This window comes from Pongo pygmaeus, chromosome 6, assembly GCF_028885625.2.
Source record: "Pongo pygmaeus isolate AG05252 chromosome 6, NHGRI_mPonPyg2-v2.0_pri, whole genome shotgun sequence".
Classification (NCBI taxonomy): Eukaryota; Metazoa; Chordata; class Mammalia; order Primates; family Hominidae; genus Pongo; species Pongo pygmaeus.
In genome coordinates this window covers 146,526,573-146,545,844 of record NC_072379.2, presented here as the reverse complement: position 1 = coordinate 146,545,844, position 19,272 = coordinate 146,526,573, and the positions used below count along the sequence as shown (strand labels likewise).

The window sequence follows — 19,272 nt, the reverse complement described above, 5'->3', positions numbered from 1 at the left end:
TCAATAATCTTTATCTGTCCTGTTCAAGGATTTATTCCAAGTGCCTAGAATAGCGTGACATCTAGTATGCACTCAGAAAATAAATACTGAATGCATAATTCTGTAGCTTGGCATGCTTGCTCTTTCCTTGATTCAAAGTTGCGTTCAGAAAATAAGCACGTGAACAAAATAAGCCATATGCAAATCTACACACAAAGCAAAAAAAAAAAAAAAGTTCAAATCTTAGGGTATTCCAATACAACACACAGAAAAACGCCTTCAGACAAATCGTCCCCCAACGGTTTCCCTAAGTTCTACTCATCAAATCATTGCAGCTGTGACTATTCTCTCCAAACATTTTATAAAAGTCAGGCTTGTGTAGCTCTTTTACTTTTTTTACCCTATGTTCTCATTTATACTTTTTTTACCCCCTTCTCAAAAATAACTCTCAAATTGATCAAGCTGGAACTGGGAAGGACAAAAGAAAAGCCACTGTAGGCTTCCTTTGGGAGAATTTGGGTAATCTGAAAAGAAAGTTGTAGATACGGCGCAGTTGCAAAGTCTTAAGTGAGGAGAAAGAAGCAGACATGTGCTAGGGGTGTACTGTTAAAGGATTATCTGGATACATCACTGCTCTATGAGGACAGACTAAAAGCACTGGTACTTTTACCTGGAAAGATACAGATTAAGGGTGATATCATCAATACACTCTTCAGTGGTTTAAGTAAAATAGTCCTGTCTCATACCTATGAAAGTACAACACTTCACGCTTAAGATTTTGAACTGGGAACATTTTTAGGTGACTAAAGGAATCTGCTGTTTCACACATTGGTATTTAATGTACAGATGTTGTTGCCTTAAAAAAAATAGTATGAGCTAAAAATAGGTTCCATAATGGGTTTAGAAAATGCGTGGAGATGTGTCACAGGTGACTACTTCCCTGCAGCTAATCTTTTCATTTGTCATCCTAAAGAATAAGAAAGGTGTGAACTTTGTTCTTTCAGCTGCAGGAAACTTGGCAAGATGAATATTGGGCCTGACCTATTTTGGCAAAAAAAAAAAAAAAACATTTTGTGTATCTCTGTATCTATGAAAAATTGAAACTTGTGTTATCTTTTCTATACCTTCCCTTGTGTTGGTCTCCCCACCACGAGTATCACCTTCCATTTTCTTCATTTACCAAAATCCCATTCATTCTTTTGGGACCAATTTAACTCCTGTCTCTATAAGAGTAAAACATTAATATCTCAACATATCACCCCTCCTTCTTTAGTAGCAAACAATTTATATATAATGCCTAGAAACACGATGTTTAGAGAGAAACAGCAACATATTACCTAGCCCATTTACTAAGCTGAAAGAGGTAATGAAATTATTGTATCATCACAGTTACTGACCTGAAAAAAAGAGTAGATACTAAAAAACTCCACAACTATTATGAAGAAAATATTCTTTCTGTAGAAAACAATTATAATATGTAGATAATTATCTAAAATCAGAACAAATGATCTTTAAAACATTCATCTCAGCTTTTCTGATTATTGCTGCTACTTGCTCTAGGCAGAAATAATAGCTGATACATTATTAATGGCTCAATAATTAGGAGTATATTTCCAATAAAATTGTTCACTATTCTATTTAAATATAAACTGTTTAGGCTACTAAGATCAGTACTTGCATACAGGAATAGAAATAAGCAGTATACTATGTCATAAAGTCTTATTACAAACATGTGAAGGCTTTATAAAAGTTCTATGTTACAGCCACCACAAACTGTAACTTACCATTCACATGAACGCCATCTTATTCAGATTTTATGAAAGCAAACTTACTTCAAAATAGATTATTTTATATGTTTGTAAAATTCATTTTTAAGTGACTTCTTAAAGTATTTCCTCTTGAATAAAATAAATTTGTTAAAGACTTACGGTCTATATTTTGTTGTGGGTAGACTGAGATAGGATTAATATCTTAGTTCAAAATTTTAAAAAAATTTAAAGGACTTTCATCTTCCCTAAACACAAAATTAATAAAATGAGCTTTTAGAATGAGACAGTTCTTCCTCAAAAGATTTAAATATATCTTAGAAAATCATATAAATTCACTAGGTTAACTTCAAATCGTATATAGTTTGTTTATAGACAAAGCATCTCAAAATGAAACTTGTTCATAGTGGAATGACAGGCACTATCTAGAAGTATGTTAAGGCAGTGTATGCAGTATAATCATAATATTTCACAGAAAAGTTGCATCTTTCCACTGTGTGAGAATACAATTAAAGTTTTTATTAAAAATTTCTCCCCAGGTTTGCAAAACCAATAAAGATTTGATTTTTGTCATATTTTAATAGGTGTATTTTGTAAGCTGAACCAGTTACTCTAAATATTCTGCTTCATAAATACCCATCTTGCACACTGACACTTTTGTAATATTCCTTTTCTTTCAGAAGCAGGTTTTGGAAGGGACATGCTGAGGCCAAGTCATGATTGAGACAGAAAGAGAAGGCACATTTCTGCTGTAAACTACAAATCAACTGCCAGAGTTTCTCTACCACACTGCTGTTGCTTGCAAAACTACTTATTGAAGGCTCAGATTCTCTGATTGGAGGCTGTTGAACAAATGTACCACCACAGTGTGTTTTATCATATCTATATACGCTATATATATGATATATCTCATATATATTTATCATATATATCCTATATATCTCATATATATGCTGTATATACATATATATGCTACATATATGTATATATGCTATATATGATATATCTCATATATATTTATCATATATATCCTATATATATCTCACATATATTTATCATATATATCCTATATATATGATATATCTCATATATATTTATCATATATATCCTATATATCTCATATATATGCTGTATATACATATATATGCTACATATATGTATATATGCTATATATGATATATCTCATATATATTTATCATATATATCCTATATATATGATATATCTCATATATATTTATCATATATATCCTATATATATCTCATATATATTTATCATATATATCCTATATATATGATATATCTCATATATATTTATCATATATATCCTATATATCTCATATATATGCTGTATATACATATATATGCTACATATATGTATATATGCTATATATGATATATCTCATATATATTTATCATATATATCCTATATATATGATATATCTCATATTTATCATATATATCCTATATATCTCATATATATGCTGTATATACATATATATGCTACATATATGTATATATGCTATATATGATATATCTCATATAGCATATATGCATTTATATATAGCATATATAGCATATATCTCATATATCTCATATAGCATATATATGCTATATATATGCTATATCTCATATAGCATATATAGGATATATCTCATATATATGCTATATATATGCTATATATATGATATATATGATATATATGATACATATATCCACATAAAAACATAAACATCATCACTGCTAATATCACAAATATACTACAATACATACTTTGAATGGTAATTTCCACCTTACCTGTTTTCAACTTTAATTTTCTTTTGGGATGTTTCACTGGTCTCACAACAGAAACACAGGTTTGGAAAGTTTGGACAATGTGAGGTAGGATGAAAAGATCATTTACCTGTCTATGATTGCACACATGTCAATGCTGACATTCGCAAAACTTCCCGGCTTCCTTTGTGCCACTTCGTATAAATTTACAAGTTGATCGTCCACTTGAATGAGCTGCATGCATCCTTGGAATGAAGGCTGAAGGACAGAGTGACTTGAGTTATTCATCTGGTTCAGAAAACCTGTGAAACAGAAGAAATGGGAATGTAAATCTGGTGTACAGTATAAGCTTCACTAAAATTCTTGTGGGTATTCTACCTGGTCACAGCCATCGCATCCAACTACTGTTTCTTTGATCCTTGCTGATGTTATATTCAGTGTAGAAAAAGGAAGTTTTTTGAGAAAGTGAGATCATTACAGAGGAATAAGTCAGGGTTGAATTGTAATGGGTTACCAGGTCAATGTTTGCCTCTGGTGTCTACTGTCACTCACATTTTCTCTTTTGACATCATCTTTCTCACTGTCACATCTTTCTGTCCCTCTGCTGTCAAAGACTCACTGTTATTCTTTCTCTGCTGAGCCAGCCCTCAGAGATTACGACACAAAACTTTTGAACTTTCCCAACTACCCAACTTTCTTCTTCTTGTTTCTTTGATATTTATTTCTATTTTCTTAATTCCCTATTGCCTGTTATTCAGATGTCAAATAAGCCAAACTTACTATTATGAAATACAGTAGATCGGTGTGTAACTCATTACAAAGAAATATTTGCATTACAGATGATTTTTTTTTAATTTATAAAATCCAAGAGAACATTAGAAGCAAATAAATTTAGGCATAAGGGTCAGCCACCCTACTTTGAATATACATCTTCTACAAACTATCTAATATGGTATAAATAAAATGCCATAATATGGTATAAATACTAGTAAATAATAACAGATGGAACTAAAATTAAAAGAGTAAATAACAAGAGTAAACACACACACACACACACACACACACACACACAAAATACTGTTGATTCTATTAGGAAATAGAATGCACACACCAACCTTGAAATCAGACATTAAGAGTTTGTTGCTAAATAACTTTAAGAGATCACCACCAATCAATTACTATTATATCTTTTTAAGAGAAACATGCATAATTGGATAGAAACACGCATTATGGATGGAAAATTTGTAGGCCATAAGAGAATGATATTTTTCAATCCCATTAAGTATCTCCAGAAAGTCCCCAGAGCTTCTACTTTTCATATGGTTCACCATATCAAATCTGCCTACTGGGCAAATTTAAACTGTACTAATTTGTCTGCTTGTAAATCTGAAGTTATTGACACATTCACTTCATCTAATATTATATCTGTAACAACAAACAATTTATATAAAATGGTATGGACCCAAAGTTCCATTAAGTGGATAAAAGTGAATTTTCAATAAAAACAAAAAATGGCCATTATATTAGTCTGTTCTCATGTTGTTAAAAAAGACATGCCAAGACTGGGTAATTTATAAAGAAAAGAGGTTTAATTGATTCACATTTGAGAATATCTGGGGAGGGCTCAGGAAACCTATAATCAAGGTAGAAGGGAAAGCAAGCACGTCCCTCTTCACAGGGCAGCAGCAAGGAGAAGTGTCAGGCAAAGTGGGGAAAAGACTGTTATAAAACCATCAGCTCTCGTGAGAACTCACTCACTATTATGAAATGATAGAATTACCTCCCAGTGCATCTCTCCCATGACATACAGGGATTATGGGAACTACAATTCAAGATGAGATTTGGGTGGAGACACAGTCAAACCATATCAGCTATTAAGTGATATTTTCAAAATATCCTATTCTTTTTGAATAAGGATAGTATTTTAGTAGAGCAGAAATCTTCTTTCTCTCTTCGTTAATGGATTACAATATTTAAAGTCCAATAACTGTCATTTGAATCTCCTTTAAGGATTAATCACAAAGGTATATATTATTTTCTATTAACACAGTACTGTATACAAATAAGATTGTATTTGAATTAACTTCTTGACTTAAAAAAATCCATGTAAGGCTCTACTTTAATGTTAATATGTGGCTCGTGTGTGTGTGTATGTGTATTTTCTAGTCAACCACATTTTTTTCATTTGCATTGACTTAGTCCCTTCAGAAAAATGCTGATATTAGATAAATGATCTGTTTAGACCAGTTGCGTGCACACATGATTTTCAATTGTTTAATCAAGATAAAATTGAATAGAGTGTAATGTCTAAACTTAGCAGAGAGAAAACACCCAGTTGTAACTTGCTGACCACTCTTAAGAAGACTGTCATTTGTTTCTGTTTTTTTTTTTTTTTAAATAATTGGGAGTCTCACCATATCCACACTAGCTTTGAAAGATTTCAAAATGAATGGACGTATCTGTGAAAATAAAAGCTGCTCTGAAGCACAGCAGCTGCATAAATACCGATTACTACAAATTGGGTATAATTAAGGTTGTAAAACAAGACTTCATCATTCACTTATAACAATGTTCTGTTTGATCTTGGTAATTTTGAAGTTTGAAGTGGTTAAGTCCTTTTCCAATAGGAGATATATTCTAGGAGAAGATAATTATAGGACAAAATACTACATATTCATTAATTTTATTCTCTCCATAATATTCCAAGATGGACATCATTAATCTTTGGCTCCTGACTTCACACCCTTTTGTTGTCCCCTTCTATAATCAATTAGGCCTGACTTCTGTGAACAATAGAAAACTCTGCAACTTGGTCTCTGAGATCACTTACTTCGTGGCAAGTCATCACCATGTCATACACTGTCTTCTGGAGTGGCCCAGGAGAGGTAATGAATATTCATCATGGTTTGAAATTAATTTTAAGGTGACACATTATGCAACAATACATATCAAATAAAGAATTTGATGCCTGGATATGCCATCCAGGTTGCTGTAAATGCCATTAATTCACTACTTTTTATGGCTGAGTAGTATTCCATTGTATATATACCATAGTTTATCCACTCGTTGATTGATGAGCATTTGAACTGGTTCCACATTTTTGCATTTGTGAATTGTGCTGCCATAAATATGTGGTTTATATATACATACATATACACAATGGAATACTACTCAGCCATAAAATTAAATGAATTAATGGCATTCACAGCAACACAGATGGCACTGGTGACTATTATTCTAAGTGAAGTAACTCACGAATATAAAACCAAACATCATATGTTCTCCCTCATAAGTGAGAGCTAAGCTATGAGAATGCAAAGGCATAAAAATGATACAATGGACTTTGTGGACTCAGGGAAGAAAGGTGGGAGAGGGGTGAAGGATAAAAGACGACAAATTGGGTTCAGTGTATACCGCTAAGGTGGTGGGTGCACCAAAATCTCATGAATCACCACGAAAGAACTTACTTATGTAGCCAAATACCACCTGTTCCCCCAAAAACCTATGGAAATAAAAATTGAAAATAAAATAAAATAGAATAAAATACTTTAGTACCAAAAAAAAAAAAAGAATTTGATACTGGCAGAGAATTATAACAGAAACCTAAAAATGTGGCAGTGGTTTAGGGACAGAAATATGCAAGTTATTGGGACAGGCCTTAAAAAAAGCATGATGGCTCTTGAGGAGCTGTAATGACTTAAAGGAAGGTGAGGAAAGTGTCATCAGAAATTAGAGAAAATTAGATCTTTGCTATGTTCTGGTGGAAAGTTTAGCAACATTGTTTCTTGTGATAATATGGAAAAGAAAAAGATACAGTTAAATGAAATTGTATAATCTAGCTAAGGACATTTCCAGGTAAAGTACTGAAGGAGCCATCAGGCATCTTCTGTTTATAGTAAAAGAAAAAGAAAATGGGAGAGAAAAAGCTAAAGAAGAACTATTACAAATGAAGAAGCCAGGCATTACTGAATTTTAAAGTAAAATGCTCTTTCAATTCCAGTCTCTCCAGATAGTGAACAATGCAAACATTAAGAAATTACATTTCTAAGCAAAGATCAAATTCCAGGAAAACATGATCTAAAGATGACAAGGAAGTGTGACTATAAAATCTACATAAAGACCTGAGAAAATTATTAGGTATTCCTCAGGGAGACACTCCATGAGACAGAAGACCCTCTAAAGAGCTTATTTTTATGCTTTACAGGTCTTTTCAGTTAAACAATAGGGATTCTAATTATCTTAAGAGCATTTTCCTTCTGTAGATCTACAGAAGCTCAAACGGTAAGGGGGAGCTTATCTTTACGTAATTGTGGATGTGCCTTTTATTAAGCGGAGTAAACCTGAATAAAATTCATAGAAAACCCATTCATTTTTAAGATAACTATATTGGAGGTAACACCACCAGCTTGTACTGAAAGGGACAGAGTTGGGACAAAATAGAAAACGGCCTTTGACCTCCAAACTTTATGGTCAGGAATCTATGCAGCTGTAAACATAGACAACCTTCTATATATATTAAAAAAGGATGACCTAGAGTGGCAGAACTAACACAGAGGGCAGAGCCAAGAGCCATGGAGAATCATTTCCGGGAAATAGCATGACTGAGTTCTAATCAAGAATGACCAACATGTGTCTGACTGGATCGCAAAACTGCTATGGACCAGTGACTTCTTTGTCTCTCTTATTTTCTCCACTTTTGAACCAGAGAGCCTAATTTGGTTTCTCTGTGCATAATCTACCATTGTATATGTGGTGTGAGGATGGCACAAAACTTGTTCACAGGTCTTAAGATTGACAGCTGTACTTGGGAAGTGGTACTTGAATGACTATACCTAAATAGCTTCATTTTCTCTTGGACTCTCTGAGATTCATTTTGGACTGACTTGACTTAGACAATGAGGTCCTGGAATTTCAGCAGATAGCCTAGTGGAATGAGACTTTGGATGGCTTTTAGAGGAGGTTGGGTGTACTTCGTGTGTGGAAAAAATATGAATCTCTGTGGGCTATAGGGTGAACACTGGCAATCAATCTCCAAGATGGCCATAAATCTTCACATTATAATTATGTTATTTTAAATACCTCCTAATATTTATGGCCTGTATAGTTCCCTCCCACACAATCAGTGCTGCTCTGTGTGACACAGAATGTTGCAGTAGTAACAAGGTGATATGATTTCCAAGGTTAAGTATAAAGGCATTAGAGGCTGCACCTTGGTCTTTTGATCCCTTACTCCAGGGAAGCCAGCCTAAAAGCCATGGAAAGCCTCAAGCAGTGAGATGGAGAGGCACCTAGGAGGAGAACTAAAGCCTATTACCAAGTTCCAGCAGCAGCTTGCTAGCCATGTGAGTCTGCTATCTTGAAGTGGAGCCTCTAATCCTAGTCACGTCATCAGCTGATTGTGGCTCTAGGAAACATGTATCTGCAGCCTCATAAGAAATATCACGTCAGAACTGCCCAGCCAAGCTGCTCCTAAATTACTGGCCTCTTATAGAAAAGTAAGAGATAATAAAGTATTACTACATTGAGCCACTGAGTTTTGAGGCAATACACTATGCAGCGATATATAACTAATACAAAGTATAACAAACACATCCTGCTATTATACTATCAAATCAGTTTTAATAATTAGAACCTGAAGATTACTCACACCTGTAAAACGTTATGTAACTGGTGGAATATTGACAGTTCCCTTAGTCAACAATGAGTTAAAGATGTTGGATCTCTGATACTGAACCTCATGCTGCTTTAACTCCCTTGGAAACAGAGGAGAACCTATTATTTACTTTCTGTGTTTGTTCCCTTTATGAACAAATGAAATTTCAGTAAAAATACTAGTGTATTAGTGTTTGTGATATCTTCAGCGACTACTCCAAAGCTCAGGATTTAACCTACTTAGATTAATAGTGGGATTTTTTGGTAATATAAATTTGCAGCTGGCATTTTGAGGGTCAGAAATGAATAGCTATAAAATGGAAATAAAGTGAATGTAAGAAACAATTGTCAAGTTAGTAAAAATATAACATAAAGGTAAAATTTTTGCGTATTTTTGTTATATCTTTGAATTTCTGTGAATTTGGAATAAAAAATACATTGTCTATACATGGGTTGTTTTAACTGGTTTCTACAATCTGACAATGTGTTAAAACACCCACAGTGAATTGTAATCTAGTCAGTCTCAATTGCATCTTACTTTCCATGCACTGGAAACCTTCCTTCTTTACAGGAACATTGTAATTATATTACTTTACTGGCACGTCTGAAATTTCTGTTTCAAGACTTGCATATAAAAACTTCATACTTCATTTGAAGTCCACTCAGTACATTGCTATTCTTGCTGACAAAGAAAACACATACATTTTCAAGGTTTTAAAATTTTAATTCAGAAATACATCAGTGAAAAACTTCCTGATATTTGTTTTGACATTAAAATGGCAACCTAAATTGTTGTAAGTTATAATGTTCATCTGATGGGACAGAAAAAGCAAACAGTAGACAACAAGGTTGAAAAATTGACGTATTTAAAACCAAGTGCATATAAAACTTTTCTCTGCCTTTTTTAAAGTTGGGAAGGTTGGGAGGTCCAAGGGAGGCTGCTGGAATGCTTTAAGGATGTTTAAAACCACCTACTGTCTTCCTTTCAATTTGGTCTTGGCAGATTGCACAAAATGTCTACTAGTCTCTACTGTTTACTCAACCTTCCTGAATAACTTAGTCAAAAACCCACTGATCAGGGGCAGGAAAACAGCCTCATAAAAACTAGGGTCCAAGCAGGCAGGAAGATAGAGTGGTCCAGGGGAAGAGAGTCTAGTGGTGTCCAGGACCTGTGCACAGAGGATGTCTACCCAGGATCTCCACCCCATGTGGCTGGGATATTGGTTACAATACAGGTTGATTGAGCAAATAAATAAATACATGGAGGATAGTGACAGCCAAATTCCCAATGTCAAAGAAAGAGGGTACAAATATGAAACATAAGAAAGACAGAATGTTCATGCCTGTAATCTCAGCACTTTGGGATGCTGAGGCAGGCAGATCACGAGGTTAGGAGTTTGAGACCAGCCTGGCCAACATGGTGAAACTCCATCCCTACTAAAGATACAAAAAAGTAGCCAAGTGTGGTGGTGTGCACCTGTAATCCCAGCTACTCAGGAGACTGAGGCAGGAGAAATGCTTGAACTCGGGAGGTGGAGGTTGCAGTGAGCCAAGATCGTGCCATTGAACTCCAGCCTGGGTTACAGGGCTAGACTCCAACTCAAAAAAAAAAAAGACAGAATGAACCCGGTGGGTTTGCATTAGGATTTAATCAATTAGTGTAAATTTGTGGTTTTCACTATATGTAGATAGATACAGAAATAAGTATGAATGAAATTGTATATTTCATCAATATGCAGATGGTTCCTATCATCCACTGAGGACAGCCTATGTACAGGGTCACTCTCAAAGCAATAAGTAGTTCTGTTTCCCAGATCCTGGTTTCTATGCTGGGCAAAACCAAGACTCCTTGGAGAAATGACTGATTCTAAGCTGTGTTAGGGAAAGTACAATAAGAGTCTGGAACATTTTGTCACACGAAAAAGTAATGAAGTGCCCAAAGAATGATGGGGCCATGTCAGAATGACACAGGAGCCAGCCTGAAATGGCTTCTGTTCCCCTAAATCAAGGGCAATTTGCGTACAAAATAAATAATTTGAGTGTCAAAAAAAGATTTTGAACATCAAAATAAAAAAGGGAGGAGGAAAAAAAAAAGGAAGCTACAGATCATATCCTACTGAATAAAATAGGAATCCAAGAATCTGCCTGTCTAAAAATGAATAAATATGTAGGGAAAATAGAAAGCTCCTCCAATAGCACTATGCTAAGTAATACATGTAACAGGAATGTAGGAAGAAGAAAGTCACCATTTGGAAACCATCGTGTTAATAATTAGTTCAGGCAAGGCATATCAATAGGTGCTCAAATAAGTGGGTGAAAGTTGGAAGCAGAACATAGCCTCAAACTATCTCCTTAAAAATATGGTTTTTTAAAAAACTCATAAACCACCCCCATCTAATGAATGAGACCTACTATATGATAGCACAATAGGGTAAATATAGTCAATAATAATTGTATATTTTAAAATAACTATGTAATTGGATTGTTTGTAACTCACAGGATAAATGCTTGAGATGGATACCCCAATCCCCATGATTGTATCAAAACCTCTTATGTACCTCATAAATATATACACCTACTAAGTACCCCAATATTAAAAAATACATGTTTATTAATTTCAAAGGGGAGAGTAGTCACTTTACATTGGAGAAAACAGGCAGATACCTTTATAATCAAGTGATCAATGTTATCACCATGAGTAACAGGACCAATTGACACTGGGGGCCACCTGATGAGATTCAATGAGAAGAATAAAGCATGGTGTGCAAGACACCTGTCAAAAATACAAGGCTGGGTATAACATCAAACCAACACAATTTCAGGACAACCGACAAATGACTGGGATAGAATATGCAAGAATGAGAAGGTTGTGAAAGTGAAGAAATTACTAAAGTGAAGATATAATTATGATTGTCAGAGACTGGAGAATCAGAAAAACAGGGTGTGACATATGATCCCAGAGTGGGTCCTTTTGCTGTAAAGGACCGATATGGTTTGGCTGTGTCCCCACCCAACTCTCATCTTGAATTGTAACTCCCACAATTTCCATGTGTCATGGGACAAACCAAGTGGGAGGTAATTGAGTCATGGGGTGGGTCTTTCCTGTGCTATTCCCGTGATGGTGAATAAGTCTCACAAGATCTGATGGTTTTAAAAATGGGAGTTTCCCTTGCCAAGTTCTCTCTTTGCCTACCACCATCCATGTAAGATATGACTTGCTCCTCCTTGCCTTCCCACCATGATTGTGAGACTTCCCTAGCCACATGGAACTGTAAGTCCATTAAACCTCTTTCTTTTGTAAATTGCCCAGTGTCGAGTATGTTTTTATCAGCAGCATGAAAACAGACTAATACAGTAAACTGGTACCAGTAGAGTGAGGTGCTGCTGAAAAGAATCCTGAAAATGTGGAAGCAACTTTGGAACTGGTGACAGGCAGAGGTTGGAAAAGTTTGGAGGGCTCAGAAGAAGAGAGGAAAATGTGAGAAAGTTTGGAACTCCCTAGAGACTTGTTGAATGGCTTTGACCAAAATGCTGATAATGATATGGACAATGAAATCCAGGCTGAGGTGGTCTCAGATGGAGATGAGGAACTTGTTGGGAACTGGAGCAAAGGTGACCCTTGTTATATTTTAGCAATGAGGCTGGTGGCATTTTGCCCCTGCCCTAGAGATTTGTGAAACTTTGAACTTCAGATAGATGATTTAGGGTATTTTGCAGAAGCAATTTCTAAGCAGAAAAGCATTTGAGGGGTGACTGCGTGCTGTTAAAGGCATTCAGTTTTTAAAGGGAAATGGAGCATAAAAGTGTGGAAAATTTACAACCTGACAATGTGATAGAAAAGAAAATCCCATTTTCTTAGGAGATACTCAAGCCTGCTACAGAAATTTGCATAAGTAACGAGGGTCCAAATGTTAGTCATCAAGACAATGGGGAAAATGTCTCCAGGGCATGTCAGAACTTTGCGGCAGCCCCTCCCATCGCAGGCCTGGAGGTTTAGGGAGGAAAAAATCATTTCATGGGTCGGGCTCAGGGTCCCCCTGCTATGTGCAGTCTAGGGACTTGGTGCCCTGTGTCCCAGTCCCTTCAGTTCTGACTAAAAGGGAGCAAGATACAGTTTGGACTGTTGCTTTAGAGAACAGAAGCCCCAAGTTTTGGCAGCTTCCATGTGGTATTGAGCCTGTGGGTACACATAAGTCAATAATTGAGGTTTGGGAACCTCCACCTGGATTTCAGAGGATGTATGGAAATGCATGGATGCCCAGGCAGATGTTTGCTGCAGAGGTGGGACCCTCATGAAGAACCTCTGCCAAGGCAGTGCAGAAGGGAAATGTGGGGTCGGAGGCCCCACATAGAGTCTCTACTGGGGCACTGCCTAGTGGAGCTGTGAGAGAAGGGCCATCGTCCTCCAGACCCCAGAATGGTAGAACCACTTACAGCTTGCACTGTGTGCCTGGAAAGGCCACAGACTCAACACCAGCTCTTGAAAGCAGCCAGAAAGGGGGCTATACCTTGCAAAGCCACAGGGGCAGAGCTGCCCAAGGCCATGGGGGCCCACCTCTTGCATCTGCATGACCTGGATATGAGACATGAAGTCAAAGGAAACATTTTGGAGCTTTAAGATTTGACTGCCTTGCTAGATTTTGGACTTGCATGGGACCTTAGCCCCTTTGTTTTGACAATTTCTCTCATTTGGAACAGCTCTAGTAACACAATGCCTGTACGCCCATTGTGTCTAGGAAGTAACTAACTTGCTTTTGATTTTACAGGCTCATAAGCAGAAAGGACTTGCCTTGTCTCAGATGAGATGTTGGACTATGGACTTTCGAGTTAATGCTGAAATGAGTTAAGACTTTGGGGGACTGTGTTGGGAAGGCATGACTGGTTTTGAAATGTGCTGTCATGAGATTTGGTAGGGGCCAGATGAGGAATGATATGGTTTGGCTGCATCCCCACCCAACTCTCATTTTGAATTGTAACTCCCACAATTCCCACGTGTCATGGGAGGAATCTGGTGGGAGGTAATTGAATCTCGGGCGTGGGTCTTTCCCATGCTGTTCTCATGATAGTGAATAAGTCTCATGAGATCTGGTTTTAAAAATGGGAGTTTCCCTGCACAAGTTCTCTCTCTTTGCCTGCCACCATCCATGTAAGATGTGACTTGCTCCTCCTTTCCTTCCACCATGATTGTGAGGCTTCCCCAGCCACGTGGAAATGTAAGTCCATTAAACCTCTTTCTTTTGTAAATTGCTGAGTCATGAATATGTCTTTATCAGCAGTGTGAAAACAGACTAATACAAGGACCTTATCAAACAAGTAACAAAAGTTGAAGGAGGTCTCTGGGTGAAGGGTACACTAGTGGCTTTTTTATCCTTCTTGCAATTTTTTTGGTAAGTTTTAAATTGTTTAAAAATAAAAACTATTTGTATAAAATGTTATGTTCTAACTGAAATAGCACTTAATGCTAAAAATTCTGTCATCCAAGAGGTATAATTTGGATTACATTTATTCCACCTTATTATGCATTGAAAGTCTATGGATTATTGATGAAGTTGCTCTTCCTAATGTCAGTGATAATTTTCAGGCCACTAAAGAACATTTTTCAGTCTTTCTCTTACTAGACCTCTCAGTAGCATTTGACACTTGGTCCTCATATATGTATTCTATATGATCAAACCAGGATGACTTTTGTGGCTTTCAAAGACTCTGAATATTCTGACTCCTGACTCTCACTGCAAGGTAAATTCATATCTCTTTTAGGCAGATTTAGGCATAGAGAGATCCCTAACCCTAAAAATTGTAGGATACATTCACCCACTTAGATTGTCCCTCTTCTGAAATTTACAAATTAAAACAATATTAATTAAACCATTAAATATGTGTAAGAAAATTATACATGAGTTTTACTTTTTCCGTAATATATACTTTACTCTTCAAGGAAATTTATCATATTTAGCAATAGTTCTGCCATGTTATTGTGTGGCTACTTTGCTAGTTTTCAGAGTTAATACTTAAGATGTCTATCCTTGGTCACCATGTTTCAGCCATACTCTTCTCTATGCATCTCAGGAAAACCAAACCCTTTCTTCCTATTTTTCTCCCTTGCACTTTTCATGGCTGAGTTATCCTTACGTTGAAAGTAAACTTTCAACATAGACTTGTATACCAAGCTAAATAAACAGGGAAGATGGTAAAATTAAGATATTTTCAGAAAAACAAAAAATGAAAAAATTTTAAATTAAAAATGTAAAAATAGAAGCACCTTAGTACCAACACATTCCCATTAAAAGCCAGCTAAACTAAAGGATGTGTGTCAAAGAATGGAACTACGTCCAGAAAAGAGAGAAATACAAGATGACATAGTAACAGAAGAAATATGACAATGTGGTAAAATCTAAAACTATATTGACTACATAAACTAAAATGATAAAAGTGATAATGACTAATATTAAAGTTAAAAAGGAGAACTAAAACACAGGATAAAAGTGGACGATAGCATGGTAGGGTGCGATTAGAAGTAAGTTTCAAATACTATGATTAGGATTATGTTCAGGAGGAAGATCAAGATCATAAGCTATATTGGAATTTAATATGCATTTTTGAAAAAAAATAAGGATAATCCCTAAACTACTAGATATGAAGTACATACATTTCAAAGCAATTGTAGGGGAAATCAATATTTTAAAAGTATTTGATCAACCTAAAGGAGGCGGGGGCACGGGGGAAGAAGGAATAAAGGAAAATCAAAAAGAAAAAGCAAAATAAGATGGTAGAAATATATTAAGAAATATACTGAAAAGACAGAACTATTGTTTTTTTAAAATCTAGCAAAATACTATTTCTAAGAAGCATGTCTAAAACACAGGAACTAAGAAAATTTGAAAGTAAAAGAATTGAGAAAGGTAACCAAGGCAAATACAACTTTTTAAGAAAAAGAAAATTAGTATGGTTACAATAATATACCAATCTTAGTGCTATAGTATAAATGTATTGAGATAATTTGTAATATACAGTAGTGTTACTGTGTGGAGAGGTTCAGGCTTCAAGGTGCTGGTGTCTGAATTTGATCCTATTTATTGCCCCAGTTGTGTTATTAAGTTATTGTGCATCATGTTTTTCTTCTTCTCTAAAATAGAGGAAATAATGGTTTGTATCTCCTAGTATTATTGTGAGGATGAACTGAGTAAATACATGTGAAATTACTGAGCATAGAGTAACACTCTGAAGCACAGAGAACTCACTGATACTGAGAAAAATGAAGTGACAAAAAATATTTTAAGATGACACAAGGAAAAAGGCACTCTGAGAGATAAGGAAGGTTAGTATACAATGACAAAAGGTAAAATTCACTACAAGTTAGAAAAATTCTAAATATGTCTGTACCTGATAACATAGTGTTCAAATAGATAACATTTTCAAAACATATGAACATTGCTTCCTTGATGAAACCTTCCCTGATGACTGTTTCTTACTCCAAATGCTAGGTCCCTCCCCGAAGTGCTTTAGTAGCACCCAGGGCATAAGTTGTATGATAGACTCCTGTCACACAGTTATACTTCCTTGTTCCTCATTTCTTTCCTTTGACTATCTGCCATAAACTCTCAGAACACTGGGACTGCCCTCTGTGCTCTCACTATTGCGTTATTATACAAATGTGATAAACACTAAGCTTCCAAAACATGTATGTTTAATGATGAATCCATAAATGTCTTTGTAAGAGAAAATTTAATGGAACAACTTTCAATTTTTTTTAATAAAAGAGTAAAGTTCCTAAATATATGTGGGAAAACTCCACACATTATCATACTTCTTCCCAACCACAAAAGCTATCCTCAGCCCCAATGTCATACAGAATATCTTATGTCTTCACATTTCTAGGGGAGATGATAGAAGCCTTCATCAATTCCTCCGGAGTATCTGTGAATCACAAACCTGGAAGAACTCCTGGCTCAAAGGGACTTGATTAGTTGATTATAGTTCTGCTTCCTCTGCCTCTGAAAACTCACCAAAGTAACAGTGAAGTGATTTTTAAAAACTCTAAAGGCTGAACCGTCAAAGAAATATGAGTACAACTGTTGGGTGAGAGATTTCAATGAAGTTTTTAAAGATAATGAAGTCGATGAGAAGTGAAAATGGAAATGGTGAAAAACTACTTTAGTACTTGTTGGGAGACAATGCCAGAAAGGCTCAAAATCAAGAGGCAGAATGTATCATGAAAAGCAGCAGATTGTAAGGTATAGAAGATAAAACTTGGAGATTGGCTGGGGCCCCCTACACCACTCAAGGCAGCCATGTAACCTCCTGTTCCTCCCTAAAAGATTGCAAGAGTAATTATCAGAGAAGCTGAAACTGGGAATCTCAATTGGATTCAGTATTTGGTGGGGAAGGGTATGTTTGAAATTGTGTAGGGGTGAAAATGGTATAATTACCAATGTTACTGTAAAATAGACAGTAATTTGCGGTAACACAAATCGCACCAGTTGTGTACTGAGTTACTTAAAAATTGTGACTCACAGTTTGTCGTTATCTCTTAAATAGAGTAAATAATAGTATCTATTTCATAATATCATCATGAGGATTGTATTAGTTTGTTCTCATACGGCCATGAAGAACTGCCAGAGACTGGGTACTTTATAAAGGAAAGAGGTTTGATTGACTTACAGTTCCACATGGCTGAGGAGGCCTCAGGAAACTTACAATCACGGTGGAAGGGGAAGCAGACATGTCTTACATGGTGGCAGGCAAGAGAGAGAAAGAAGGAAAACCACCACTTATAAAACCATCGGATCTCATGAGAACTCCCTATCATGAGAACAGCATGGGGGAAACTGCTCCCATGATCCAATCACCTTCTACCAGGTCCCTCCCTCAACCTGTGGGGATTGTAATTTGAGATGAGATTTGGGTGGGGACACAGAGCCAAATCATATTAAGGATGAACTGAGTAAATATGTGTGAAATCACTGAGCGTATAGTAACACTCTAACCCAGTAACACTCACTGCTACTGAGGAAAATGAAGTGACAAAAATATTTTAAGGCAGCACCAGGAAAAGGGCCCCTCAAAAGAAAAAAGGGGAATTCCTTTTTTCCCATGTTTCCAGAATATAGCCAGAGACTACTGGCTCCTCCTCTGGAGGAAGCATACTGTCTCAATGGAAGACTTTGGGGGTAGAACAAGGGATATGCTTTGTCACAAATCATTTAATAAATCCATCAGCCAACAAGCCTTACCCAGAGATGAATACATCTTCAAAGCACTTTACAGTGTGATATGCACAGGCATTGATAACCACATATGGATAAATGATTCAGAAGCCTTGCTTCAGATTATTAAAAATGAACCAAAACACAAGTGTCGATCTCAAATAAATGCAATAGTAGGCAAGATTTGAAGATGAATGTTTAAATTGTGGTTGAAGAAAAATACAAATATCTAAAGAGGCCTACAAATAAATGACTTTTTACTGGTAACAGTGAAAAAAACATGTTACAAATAGAAAAGTAGACATTTAGCTATTTAGTTGAACTCATAACGGGCCAAATTTCTTTATAAGAAGGCTATAACGCTAGTTGTTTTTTACCTTCCTAGACATATTTTTGGGAAATAGGAATATAATGTACATATGTTTGAGTAAGAAAAAAATAAAAATAAAATTTGAATTGCAGTCTGAAGGTTTGTTTACAGTTTCCGATCCAAATGCAATCTTATTGGAATATTTGAGATTCATCTCTGTGAATGAATTTTATTGTCCGTATGGCTTTCTATTCTTTAGACTAAATTCCCATCATCTGTTATAAAGACACATAAAACAAAGGGATTTGCAGTCTATGTTTGCTTTTTTTTCCTGATAAATTTATCTGTAACAAGTTATCTTTTCAAAAGTATAAGTAAAATATTGGCAGTTTATATTTTTATTCCATCTCCAATGTATATCTTCTATACATAAAAATGTGCTAGATGAAATATAATTATTTGCTATTTATAAGATGAAAACCAAACCAAACTAACAAGCAAAAAACAAACTGAAAAAACAGAGCTCAGGTGTAATAAACTAAAATTCTCCCTGCTCTGGTTCTCAGTGGTATGCAGTTCATACAAAGACTAC

The 19,272-nt window shown here is 35.6% G+C and overlaps 1 protein-coding gene and 1 long non-coding RNA gene across 4 annotated transcripts in view; one reads left to right on the top strand and one right to left on the bottom strand.

Annotated features, from left to right (window-relative positions):
• CNTNAP2 (contactin associated protein 2) overlaps positions 1-19,272 on the bottom strand; it is a 2,269,257-nt gene that overhangs the window by 1,011,477 nt on the left and 1,238,508 nt on the right. For both annotated transcript variants that reach the window (XM_054495308.2, XM_063667934.1), the window contains one exon: positions 3,646-3,817. In XM_054495308.2, the coding sequence (XP_054351283.2) occupies positions 3,646-3,817 (172 nt within the window). The remainder of the gene's footprint in view (positions 1-3,645; positions 3,818-19,272) is intronic.
• Positions 12,346-18,830, top strand: LOC134739903 (uncharacterized). 2 transcript variants are annotated; one of them, XR_010127007.1, is made up of 3 exons: positions 12,346-12,438; positions 13,934-14,380; positions 17,043-18,830. It is a non-coding gene; the product is annotated as an uncharacterized LOC134739903 (long non-coding RNA). The 2 variants fall into 2 exon arrangements; XR_010127006.1 differs by having other exon boundaries at positions 13,934-16,482; positions 17,043-17,679.